We start from the raw sequence: 13,019 nt of genomic DNA, 5'->3' as shown, positions 1-13,019 counted from the left end.
ACATAACAGCCCCCACTTAGAAACAGACACCTGTACATTTTCAGCTACTGTAGACCAACATGTGATTATAGCCATTCACAGTAAAGCATTATTACAGCCATACACAGCACACACACACACTGGTGAGAGAAATGGCTGAAGCGAATGTATTTCTGCTGCCCAGAGATATCAGAGTGTTGTTGCACTATTTTTGCATTCATAGACAGTCAAAGCCTCCAGGGGTTCAGTTTTCATCAGTTGAAAATAAATTCTACACATACACACACACTCACTGCCAACAACACGCAGAGGTCCTATAAACTCATCAGCATTTGCAAAGTGAATAACAGTCTATTTTGATGCAATCTATTTTGGTTCAGGGTATTAACAGTCGCAACACTATATATTTACCACCGCACATGGCTGTGAAGGCATCACAGAAGTTCATTCACACACACACACACACACACACACACACACACACACACACACACACACACACACACACACACACACACACACACACACACACACACACACACACACACACACACACACACACACACACACACACACACACACACACACACACACACACACACACACACACACCCACACACCCTCCCCGAGCCTACAACACAATAAGAGATGCCAGGCAGAGTGTATGAATGGTCCTCCTGCTTAAAAAGACTAAAGCCGGCTTCACTGCTTCTAATGAACTTGGCGTCTAATGGGGCGATGGAATGGGGGGCTGAGGGGGATCGGAGAGAAAGGGCTAGGGAAGGGCAGAGGGAAGTGTTGGCTGCCCCTGCCCTCATTCCTGTCCCTTGCCAACCCCCATACGCTGTTTGACACTTGGTGGGATATTTCCAGTGGTCTATTTGACCGCCCGCGTCTGTGGTAGTATTAGCAGTACGGACACAAACACAGGGAAAATCCCCTTTACGGCTCCGCCTTCTACAGCTCGCCTCAAAGGAGATGGCACACACAGAAGGGAAGTTAAATGTTGCTGTACGTTGTAATTTACAACCCTGATGAACCAACTCTTGTATTAATTAAATTTCTTACAGTATAGATGACACACTACCTGAGCAGCACACACACTGAGGTCATAACTAACTAGTGAGGGGAGTGAAGCATCTGGCAAGCGAGGTATCAGCTGGTGAGGAAAAAGAATCAGCTGAAGGATCATTCATCCATTGAGCAAAAACGCAGCTTGAATAAGTTCTTCTAACTCCTCCGAAATTGAATAATGCAGCTTTAAGCTCTTAAGTAGATAAAACAAGAGCACCTGTGGCTCACCTGCTTAGGCTGAATACTGAGAACTACCGCAAAAAGAAAAACTAGTTTAATAAGAAGCCATAAAGAAATCAGAGAAAGGGATTACATTTACAAGTGGAACATCCCCTACATAAGGCAGCTTAGTGTGTATTAAAGTTGGGTGTCTCACTGCTTTACTGTAATCTGGAGGTTCACCTATTGAAGTCTGGGCCAGTTGAGCTGAGATACAAATGCGTGCACAGATGGAGCACTTGTCCAAAAGGAATGCAGTAGATTTTTATACCAGCATTACAAGACATCAACAGGTTTCTTTTTGAACTGGTAAAAATGCCTTTAATCATAAAGAATACCAAAGGGAAGCTGCTCTCAGATATTTTTGTGCCTAAGTGCCTGCAGACAGATGCTGAATGTGCAGCAGGACACACAAACATGTGGCCCATCTCTCATTCAACACTTATTACTTTTCCTTTTTTATCCACCTTTTCTTCCATCTGTGCTGCCTACACTTGCTCGCTCTTTCTCTCTCTCTCCTCTGCACTTCTTCTGACCTCTTACCTCCCTATTGCGCTCTCTCATTCTGCTCCTCGCCATACACACCTTTTTCACCCCAATCCCTCTATTCCTCGGCCTCCGCTGCCATTTCCACTGACCCAGATACACACTCAAGCGCTGTCAATAAGACACCAGTCACTCTTACATGCACACACACTCTTGCTCTCACACATATAAGCGTGGCATCGTAATAATAAAAGCCCTGTGTACTGCAGATACAGACTGATTGAACTGTACAGATCTCCTTGCCCAGAGAAAAGGGAGACATCACAAGCCCATAAAGTTTTGTTTGCAGCTCTGCACTGCACTGCAGAGTGTCTGCCGGTCACCGTGGCAGCCGGGCTACAAACCGCATCTACCCAGCATGCCTGCCTGCCTGCCTGCTCGGACAACAGATGGAACAACCTTCACCCACCCTTCGCTCTCCTCTCGCTCTCTTTCCCTCTCCTTGGCTTTGCGAGACTTGTGCAGGAGTCCGATCAGGATCACGGCGGCCCGGATGCCGGCCTTTTTGTTGTGGAGCCGTCCTCCAGCCTGAGACATGCTGCACGCTTCTGCTGATGCCAGGAGGGGGTCGGGTGACAGCTGGTCCAAGGTTAGACTGGGTAACGGGTTCCTGGGTTCGCTTGTTTACAGCTCCAAAAGCTGGAGATGCCACAAAGGGTTCAGATACACCTGGCAAATCTGTGGCAAACCAAGTGGCCTTTGAAGTCTGACACCAGTGTAGAGGCTCTCAAGTCAAAGGTTCTGATTCAAATCTGCACCAGTAATCCAAAAGTGAACAGAGTCGGCTTTATGAGGGAGTCACTCTTGGTTTTGCTGTTTACAGGATTCCGATGATGATCGTTGTTTGTTGTAATCCCAAAAGTCAGGCACTGTGGGCACCTGACTCCAGCTCAAGGTGAACTTCTATCTGCAGTGCCTGATTCTGCACCCAATCTGTGCATTGTAGCTCCATAGGAGAACATGGTCCCTAACCAGACAGTGACCAGTGTTGCTACAGACGTCCTCACACACACAGTGGCACTGCATCTCTCTCTGTCTTCCTTCCTTTACCTTTCTGTCTCTTCCTCCTTTCTCTCACATGCGGCTGCTTCTTCTCCCTCTGTTTCAGTTGCTAGTCTGCTCCCTCCTTCCTGTCTTCTGAGCCCCACCCTCTTCCCTCTCATAGGCTGAGTCACTGCAAGTCCCACCTACATTCTCCCTATACTCTCTCTCTCTCTCTCTCTCCTTCCCCCCCCCCCCCCCCCCCTCTCCCTCTCTCTCTCCCTGCCCTTGTTTCTTGTTAATAATTTCATATTAATCTCTCTGACCTTGTTCCGGCTATGCATGATTTTATGATTTTATTTCTTGGCACATGCATCTTCACATACACATACACGCACGCACACACACACTGTTCCGCCACGAGAACTCTCCATTCAAACAGGTTTATCAGTCTATCGCCTGCTGTGCTGTTGCCAAGCATTTTTGGAATTGAAATGTAAGATCGCAAAATGAATGAGCAGGGTATGAATCCACATGAGAAATGACACTTGGCACAAATTATTCATGCTCTCTTTTGTGCACCTTCACACACAGAAATCTATGTTTAACATGTTTTGTCACGCAGCATCTCCTATTGTCCAGGGTCCTATTTCTCTTCTCCATATAACAGTGGTAAATAGCCTTGTATGCTCCTGCTTCCCCCTCCTGTCTCCCTGGAAAAACAATCTGTATTTTACTGTTTCTTTTCAATCCCAGCTTGAATCCGTTTACTCTCAATTTGTTTCACAGCTCAGTAAACAGATAAATTAACTCCTTTCCCAGAATTTATTGATCAATGTCGCCTGTTTCCGTCTTCGGACATCTGGTCCTCCACCTCTCTGTTTGTTAGTGACTGAGTGACAGGGAAACAGGAATCATAAATGAATGAATCACTGACTGATCAGCTTTAACATACTTTTATCTGTCAATCCATTTGATTGTTTTGAGTCAAAGCGAGATCAAGACCATCTCACTTTCAGACCAGTGTGATAAAGGTCATTTGTTACCTTTCATTATTCTTTATTTCCCTGTTGGTTTGTTTTTCTTATTACTTCGGACTATGAAACATCCCGGACATTAAAAACAGGAAGTTTCAATCCAAGGGAGAAAAAAAATGGCATTTGAATTATGAGATTCTCAGAGGACAGCGATAATAAAACTCCATAGGCACACAAGGACACAGACATAAAACTGCTTTCTCAGTATATAATGAAGTGCCTGATGCAGCACAAAGATACACAGTGGATCATATTGCACATCAGGTAAATCGCAGTGGTGACAATAATAAGCCAGTAAATGTTATTTGATATGTGTAATGGAGTGTCTGAGACTCCAGCGGAGGATAATTAGAGAAATGCATCATTCAAGATGCAAGAGACAAGAGACCAGAGACTTTGTAGGAGACGGGATGCTTGGGTAATTGTCTGACAGCATTCAGGGAATAGATGAATCCAGGGAAACAGCAACAACAAACACAACAATTAAACTGAAGGTCCCATTTTTTAGTCAAGTGCACTGCTTTCACTGGCTTCCAACAATGCCTTGGTAACCGAACAGCTGCCTGACGCGTTGCCTGAAGGACCCCTCAAGGCAACGTACCCCACAGAGAATGCCAGGCAGGGGTTTGGCTACTAACAGGTCTTCTTTTTGGCTGTTTGTGACATAAGTGATACCAGCTGTGATTGGCTTCCTCACTCCAAACCACCTGAGGCAAGGGGAAAAGGTCTTGAGAACATGGAGTGTAAAAAATGGGCTCAAACAGAGCTTCTCTCTCTCTCTCTCTCTCTCTCTCTCACACACACACACACACATACACGTCATCAAGAAACCAAATGAGACACGTGTGTGTTTGGTCCCAGACACACAAACTCTCTTTCATCCCAGACTCACTGTGTCTGCATTATTCCCAAGTGATGCACAATGGTGCGCAGTACATTTCTCCGCTTGAACAAACATAAGTGCACAAACATGAAGAGTAATGATATTGTACAAGCAGTCGAAGAAAAAATATCTTTTATACAAATATTTAGATATTAGAGGATTCAATCTGTTGTAAACTATAAACTGAAAACATTTTAGAATTTTACTATAATCTGTCTACTGGCTCGTACACTGTGCTTGTTTTAATCCACTGAAAGTCAGTTGGAGTTGAACAAATAGTGGCGGGAAGTATTTAAGCAGTCGATGTCTGCTTGTATGGGTTAGAAACTCTTCTTTACACACACACACACACACACACACGTGCGTCCACACACACACGCCCGCACACAAAAGGTGCCAAAGTCTCTGCCTCGATGGTGCCAACCAGCCTCTGCTGTCACTTTGCAGCTTCTCAAGTGTCTCTCAAACAAACAGATGCCAGTGTATTGACATGTCACCTCTCTTTGCAGTTCATTCTATTACAAGACACACACACACGCGCACGCACACACACACACACAGACACACACACACACACAAACACACACACACACACTGACCCAAGTACAAGACTGGGAATAAATGACCTTCAAAACTGCTGTTCAGTAAACCACTCACCCACCCCACCCCCATGCGGGCACACAAACACACACACACACACACTCACACTCACACACTCACTCACACACACACACACGCACACACGCACACACACACACACTATCTCACTCTTACATTATTTTCATTTTCATTTGTCGACTTAATTCATTTTTAGCAATTGGCCTTACAAATGGGTGAGAAAGTAGATAAACAACTCAATATGATAAACATTTCTACAAGAAATCTCCCTCTCTGGATCATGTGTTTCCAAACACATTTGTGTGTGTGTGTGTGTGTGTGGGAGATTGTGCACATGTGGGTAGCTGCATATTTAGCTCCACCAAGCAGTAAATATCAGTGGTCAAGGACTTATAAATGTTTATACAAGGACGACAAGGTTCAAATGGAATTGCGTACATGCAATAAATAAGAGATTAACTCGAGATGTAATGTCATGTTGTCATGTAAATCAAGCGATGAACCCTGAAAAAGCAACAACATGATGTCATCACGCAAACTTCTGACCTCAAGCAATGAGGTGAAGAATTTATTTTGTGTGAGAGAATTTATAAAGTGAAGTAAGGATATTTGAATGCAGTTGTGTGTGTGTGTGTGTGTGTTTGTGTGTGTGTGTGTGAGTGAGTGGGGGCACCTTACAAGTAGAGGGCGACAGGCTGGATAAATCACAGGGTGCTTGCGGGTGGATAGTAAGGTGATAAGTGAGGAGGCAAGAATAACCAAAAGTGCCGCCTGCCCATTTCTAAACTGGTCTCCATAACAATGACCAGACGCCTTCGTTGCATCAGAGCCCAGTCGCTGCCACAGCTCTGCATTCTGGGTAATTCTGGCAAATTATCTGGTATTTCTGGGTTACATTCCACCCATTCCGCCTCTGAAAACCCTGGCTGACATTTCCCTCCTCTGTTCTACACATTACTACCACATGGAAAGACTTTCACGACTTATTTTAAGATGCAGAATGATGCTGCTAACGTAGAATCTGGTGCCTTTCAGTGAGAAAACACTTGCTCGCCTCAAACCACGCTTGTTTGTCGAAAAAATTCTGAGTATTTACTGCACAGCTTTACTTTGGTTTTGCTCTCTGATATTTCTCACCTATTCTGTCACCTTCTCTCCTTTGTTACAGCTTCTCCATCTGTCTCTCTTGACCCCTCCCCCTCCCGCTCCACCTCCACCACAATTCCTCAACGTGGTTTCAAATGAATCGCAACTGTTTACTTTCCCTTTTAGCTGTAATTTATCAGAGAAATGTGTTTAAAAAGAAATAGGAAAATTCAGTAACTGTGCACTCCTAGATTAAACATTCTAATTGTAGGAAAGTCAAAACGTATTCATTAGGGGAAGAATGTGATATCAAACACAATCACACTGTTGAAACACAGATTGGAACAAATTCCTCCTAAATCTGCACCATCATGGGACAATGGAGGAAAATAACTCTAAATTGGATCATTTCAGCCATTAAGGTTTTCCTTACAGTTTATACACCAATAACCTCTAAGCAGTCATTTGTAACTAAGTATCTAATTTAATTTTGAGTCAGGTCTTTCCAGACACACCTAGCTGACATTTTAGTGTCACTTTGCCCTCCTCTTTATTGGCCTTTAATCAATTTCCAGTAAATCCTCCTCCCTCATGTACGCCACTCCTTTCTCTCCAACTCACTGCTCCCTATAGTCTCCCTCTCTCCAAAAAGCCCTGGAAGCCTCCTCTCCTCTCCTCTCCTCTCCTCTCTCCTCTCCTCTCCTCTCCTCTCCTCTCTGAGTGAAATAATCTGTCACAGGATGATAATGGCTTCACTGGGACTGATACTCTGTCACTCATTCACACACATATGAAGACAACAATATAAACCTGTGACACTAACACACACACACACACACACACACACACACACACACACACACACACACACACACAATGTGATGAGGTTTTCTCAAGCCCCTGCCAAGTGAAACTGCCTGGCCTGAAATAGCTCCAAGACACACAGGGCAAACATGTGGCTACAGGCCAGGAAAGGCGGACACACACACACACACACACACACACACACACACACACACACACACACACACACACACACACACACACACACACACACACACACTACATAGTGAGACACATTTATGCGTACGTACATATGTGCTGACAGTATAATCTTTCACACTCAAGTAGTCATGGAAACATGAGCGTAGAAACTTCAAACACCTCCACAAATCAGTGAACAGTCACTTATACAATCAAACTGCTCTTGTGTCGTACTTGTGTGTCCTTTTCTTTAATTTCCTACTCTAAATATGAATTTGTGTGTGTTGCCTCATCTCAGCAGTGACCACTTGTAGTTCCAGTCTGGCCTTCCAGCTCAAATGAGTCACAGTGTGGAGTCGGAACAGTGTGTCAACTGCAGAGAGGAAAATGTTACTGCCTGAACAAAGAAGCGGGTAAAGACAGAAATAGACTGTAATATAATTTATGAATAACATGTATTTTTGTTTCAATTTGCAGTAGAAGCTGTTTCGGTCTGTGTTTTTGTTACACTGTGTGCTTTGTGTTTGGTTCAGTTGGTGTCACATTGCATTAAAGGAAATAATCTCAAAACTGTCACGTGTTTAACAAGGGTGTTGTTCCCGCGCCTCATTCATTCACTTCCAAGAATGTTCTTCAAGCTCAAGCAGTTTTTGCAGTTGCACAGTTGTTATCGCTCCTCCTCGTATGGCGTAACAATCAGCTGCTGATGATGCAACAACTGTGTGAAAGTGTGCAGATGTCTGAGCCTGAGCAGCCCAAGTCTAAGAATAACTCGCAGGAAGACAAAGACAAATATGTTCTGACGTTGCGACACTGCCAAATAATTGCTTCCCATTTGTTTCCGCTGGTAATCAGTGAGGTAATGATAAATATTCCTCAGCCCCTAGGAAGCATTTGTTGTGATGGAATTAACGCTTATCAGCACAATGCCACCATGTTGCCATAGTAACATCACAGTAACATGGTCTGGGTATCACTCTAGTGCAGCTAATGGTGAAAATGTGTTCTCAACAGCAAGAAAATGAATCAGTATCAATGAAAGCAGCAATGATACGACTTTACTTTACTTTATAAATCACTGAAACACACTGGTCCAAATGAAAAGTAAACGGTTTAACCTGCAAATGCATAATTTTGAATTAGAAATTCAGGTAAATCAGACGTTCTGTCATTCTAGTTTGATTGAGTGTTGAGTCAAGGCAGCTGCTTGTCCATCTATTCCACTGGGAAGTTAAATTGACAACCACCGTGTCGTGTCGCAATTTAAATGTAAAAGCTCCATTAATTGCCTAGTGTTGGGTATCATTCAGCAATAAAGCAGCAGCACAGGCAGTAGATTACACCAAAAAAGGTTGTGGATGGATTAACTGCAGTGTACTCTGTGTTCCTCTCAGGGAAGGAAACAGGAGTGAGTTATTACTCCGACATTGAGGCAGCGCAATTGCTCTTATATAAGAAAGGTACATAACAAAGTCACACCCACACATAGACACAGACGAGCACAGACCCACACACACAGCTCTGTATATCATTTCAGGAGATGTGGGAAATGTGGTTTAGCTCAGTGATGAGCGGCGCACACAGCTGAAAATAAATAAACCCTTACGCAGTAAATAAGGATAATATATAAATCATTCAGGCCATTATAGATACACAAAGTACATAAAGGTCAATTCAGGATTCTCTACTGGGACAGAAATAGAGAACATCCCTCAGGGCCTCCACAAAGAAGACACGGAAGAAGTTTTAATACGTATGAAATAAACATCTTCAGAACCTTTATGGAGTATTGTTCTTTTAGAATTCAGTCAGAGGCCTGCAGTAAAGCTGAGGACTTATGAGGAGACTGAAACAGCAGTAGCACACATACCAATTGACAGTGAAATCACATCAATAATGAATCCCTACTGGCCGAATTTTCATTTTGTGATGTGCAAAGCATGAACCAATCACAATCACAGCCGGAGGGGACGCACACACACATCAGGCCAGCTCATTGTGTGTTTCTTCTATCCTCTGTCCTCATCCCACATGAGCTATACGTGTAAACAAGAATACTGACTATTTTTAGAAAATGATTTTAGTGCACATTCTGTGTAACATTAATGGTGTTACTCAACTCCATGGATAAGTCGTTCTTCATCCACAGTGAAATGCGGTTTGGGCTGTATGGTTTCAAAGGCAGCACACAAGAGCGAGGGGAAGTTCTTCTGTCAGGATGTCAGGGTGACTCCACAGAAAATTGTGTTTCCAGTCCTTGGCTCTGCCGCACGGCGTCCCTCGTGGATCCGGGCGTGAGTGTCTTTATCGAATGAGGCATTTCACACTCCACAACTGCTGAGGTGTTTCTTCACAAATATGCACCAAGGACAACTAGGGGTTTCATTCGTGACATCTGGAGAGATTGACTCACGAAATGCACGCGGAAGTGTTGTGAGGAGGAAGACAGCTTCAGAATGATTCCAGTTATACGTGTGAGTTAAATGGGATAAACTGTGTTAAGCGCATAATGCAACAAAGAGGGAATTATAATGGGACAAAGGCTGAAATTACTTTTCCCTCCTTTCGGTTCCTTTGCATGTCTTTAGCTGGAGCACGCATTGGCTGTTTTCAGTCTCAGTCTCAGTCTCAGATTTCCGTCTCTGTTCTGTTCAGACTCACACTGGCAGGTCATTGCAACATTTAAAAAAAAAATCCTTTGCCATCTCAGTGAGTTGATTCTGGAGAGTTGAACACCTGCTGCATTTGAGCTGTGTGGGAAATTGGCTGCATGTATTTCTGTACAAAAGTTTTCTTTTCCGAAATGCTAGGAAAATGCCAATTCAAAAGTTAAAGGCCAAAGTATAAATGTGGTAATTCCAGCAGCAAAGTACATCACTTAACTTTAACGGGCTCTTTCCTGGATCTTAGTACAACCTGACAAGCAAGTTTCACAATAATCATAACTTTCCTAACTTTTTGAGTAATCCTGCTGGGCAACAAACAGACCAAAGCAACATGAGTGAAAACACGGAGCGTCCTTGGTGGAGGTCATGCAAATGTGGGATCAAAAAAAGGCAAAGGTCAACACTGAACACAAACGCAGTATGATTAAAAAAGCCGGCGTGTCGTAGAGTTTGACAGTAAATCAATTCATATGAGGCACCCTTTGTTTCGTTCAGGTAACCTAAGCACTCTCCAACTTAAAACCTTCCCCATTTGTGTCTCCTCTCTCGTTTCCAAGTGGACAATGCAATCACTTAACCCAGGCACATTATGCACAGGCACACATTTCTAGAGGAGGGTTCAAATAACCTGAAGTGGACAGTGTGCCTTGAATCAAATGCTGTCACATTTGCATGACCAGCAAATCGAAGCACATGTGACAGTACAGAGACGGAACGGCATGAGGATGAGCGTGTCCATGTGTCACACAACTGCACATTAACACAACTATTGTAATTATCCTGTCACAAACTGACTGTGACATGCATGTTTCAAGTTTCAAGTTTATTCGTCATATGAGTAGATCACACAGGGTTCAGAATACAATGAAATATTTGTGTGAATGTTTGAGTATGTGTGTGTGTGTGTGAAGTAGTAGATCATATTACTGCATTGTCTTATCACTGCTACCACCTTAAATAAGCTGAACACGTCTGGTAAAGTAAACATTGACAGGACATATTGCACTTCACTACAATATTCCTGTGTATTTAGATAATCTCAATCCATGGGAATACACACATTACATCCTACTAAACACTACAATAGTTGCCAAGGTGGAAGTCTGCACGCATCTTTCCCATGTTAGCGCTTTATTATCCACCCCAGATTTGACTCAATCTCACAAAGAGTGTAAAAATGGCACCTGTGTTGACGACCATACCGTCTGTGCGACTGGAGTTACGGAATAATGCTCATGTTATTGCATAGTCTGGGCACACAATACTTCTTAAACCAGTCCAGTCCACAACTGGGCATTGAGCAACACTTGCCAGAGGGTAAAAGCTCACACTCAAAGTGGAACACAGGAGGGGTCAGCCGTTATTCTCCCTGTGCTCCTCTAAGAACAGATTGCTCATAAATAGACTGGAGGAACTGGTGTTCATTTCTTCCTCTGACCTCCATCTCACTGTGTACAAGTCAGGCCAATTCCCAGCCCAACCCTAATCAGACTTTACAGACTTTATCCTTTTACTTGGAACGACGAAGGAAAACATTTTTTGATGAAACAATGGCGGCAGGTGTGATTGTTCCCAAAGGCGTCACTGAATGTTTTTGTTGTTTTTGGAACCATAGAAAGCATCATTAAGATGAATGCAGTGCGGGTTTCAGTGATCAGGAAGTAAAGTGTTTGGCATCATACATGAGACGGATTAGAGGTTCTATTCTATCTAGACTTTTCATCTCTGTGCTGAATAGAAGCAACCTTGTAAAAATCTGCTTATTTCCCTTAACGTTAGACATTTTTCACACACTCAAACACACATCTCATTGTATCTCGTCCAATCAAACGTTTCAACTCAATTCCTCTCTGTTACCAAACATCCGACAGGTACAAAACACCCATTCTTCTCTTTCCATCTCACATTTAAAGCATGTTCCTTTCATTACCTCAGGATGATCAGAGGTTATAAAGGAGAGACATTGAAACATTGTTCATGCAAATCAAGTCAGCAGGAAATTAGTTGAGAAAATGTCGACATTTCCAAACTGGCATATTAAGGAGGAAAAACACAAGCTTGCTGTGTTGGAGCGGCATTTGCACATAAACAATGCAGCAGCACCAAACTGGACACAAGGTGGACGTTAACGCCAGAAGTTAATGAGGAAACTGAGATGAGGGCTGGTGACACATTAATTAGTGCTGGACTCTGGTACTGGATTTATTCCTTCTGTGTGACAGGAAGTTTAAAGAGAATTGAGGGGAAGTGTTGCTCCAAAAGTGTCTCTCAGGCGCATCATCTCACTCCATCCCCATGGAGAGAGCGACTTTTTCCAGATTTGGAACAGGACCCGGAATACCACAGGGATTTTCTCCAATTACATCAAATGCTTTTAAATAGTCAGTGTTTATTTTAGATATCTGCTTTTTGTTGCCTTCCTCTGATGACAAATCTGGCATTGGAGACGCGGTGTCACAGCGTCTCACCCTACACGGGTGTTCGTCCCACCTAATTAACAGTACAAGACTCACGATCCGTCCCTCCCTGCGTCTCTTTCTCTCACTCTGCAATTATCAGTATTTGTTCTTCTTCATCTCGTCGGCTTTCCGTTTTGTTTCCGCTGTGTCTTGTCCTCCTCCTTCTTTGTCTCATGGCTTCTGTCTCTGCGCGATGCTAATGCTCTGGCAGAGCGTCGGGGACAACAGAGCGAACCTGCTGACAGCCGCGGAGCCAAGCGAGGCATCAGGTCTGTGGACAGCAGACTGTCGCTACTGTCTCTCTGAGCTTATCAGCGCTGTCTGCTTCCCACGGTGCATCAGCCTGTTTCAGTCTGACGCTTAACGTTATCCGTCTCTTAATTTCCCTCTGACTTAGTCTTTGACTTCCTTTAGAAAGTTAAGATAGGTAGAAGAGGGAGGAGCAAGAGTATGTGTTTGTATGTGTGTGTTTAGGCCTTGGGGTGAG

At 43.6% G+C, this 13,019-nt stretch overlaps 1 protein-coding gene across 4 annotated transcripts in view; it reads right to left on the bottom strand.

The window, feature by feature from the left end:
* Window positions 1-13,019, bottom strand: part of rap1gap2a (RAP1 GTPase activating protein 2a) — a 61,680-nt gene that overhangs the window by 33,432 nt on the left and 15,229 nt on the right. For 3 of the 4 annotated variants that reach the window (XM_076144632.1, XM_076144586.1, XM_076144622.1), the window contains exon 1: window positions 2,228-2,933. The exons of the other annotated variant lie outside the window; for it this stretch is intronic. In XM_076144632.1, coding sequence (XP_076000747.1) covers window positions 2,228-2,355 — 128 coding nt within the window. In that variant the 5' untranslated portion in view covers window positions 2,356-2,933. Of the gene's footprint in view, window positions 1-2,227; window positions 2,934-13,019 lie in introns of those variants that run through there. 4 annotated transcript variants of the gene reach the window in all.

Source organism: Genypterus blacodes, unplaced genomic scaffold (genome assembly GCF_046128005.1).
Source record: "Genypterus blacodes isolate CSIRO-AG114 ecotype Tasmania unplaced genomic scaffold, CSIRO-AGI_Gbla_v1 ptg000003l_1, whole genome shotgun sequence".
In the NCBI taxonomy this organism is placed as follows: Eukaryota; Metazoa; Chordata; class Actinopteri; order Ophidiiformes; family Ophidiidae; genus Genypterus; species Genypterus blacodes.
The sequence above is the reverse complement of the archived record's forward strand: the minus strand, read 5'-3'. Positions and strand labels throughout refer to the sequence as shown.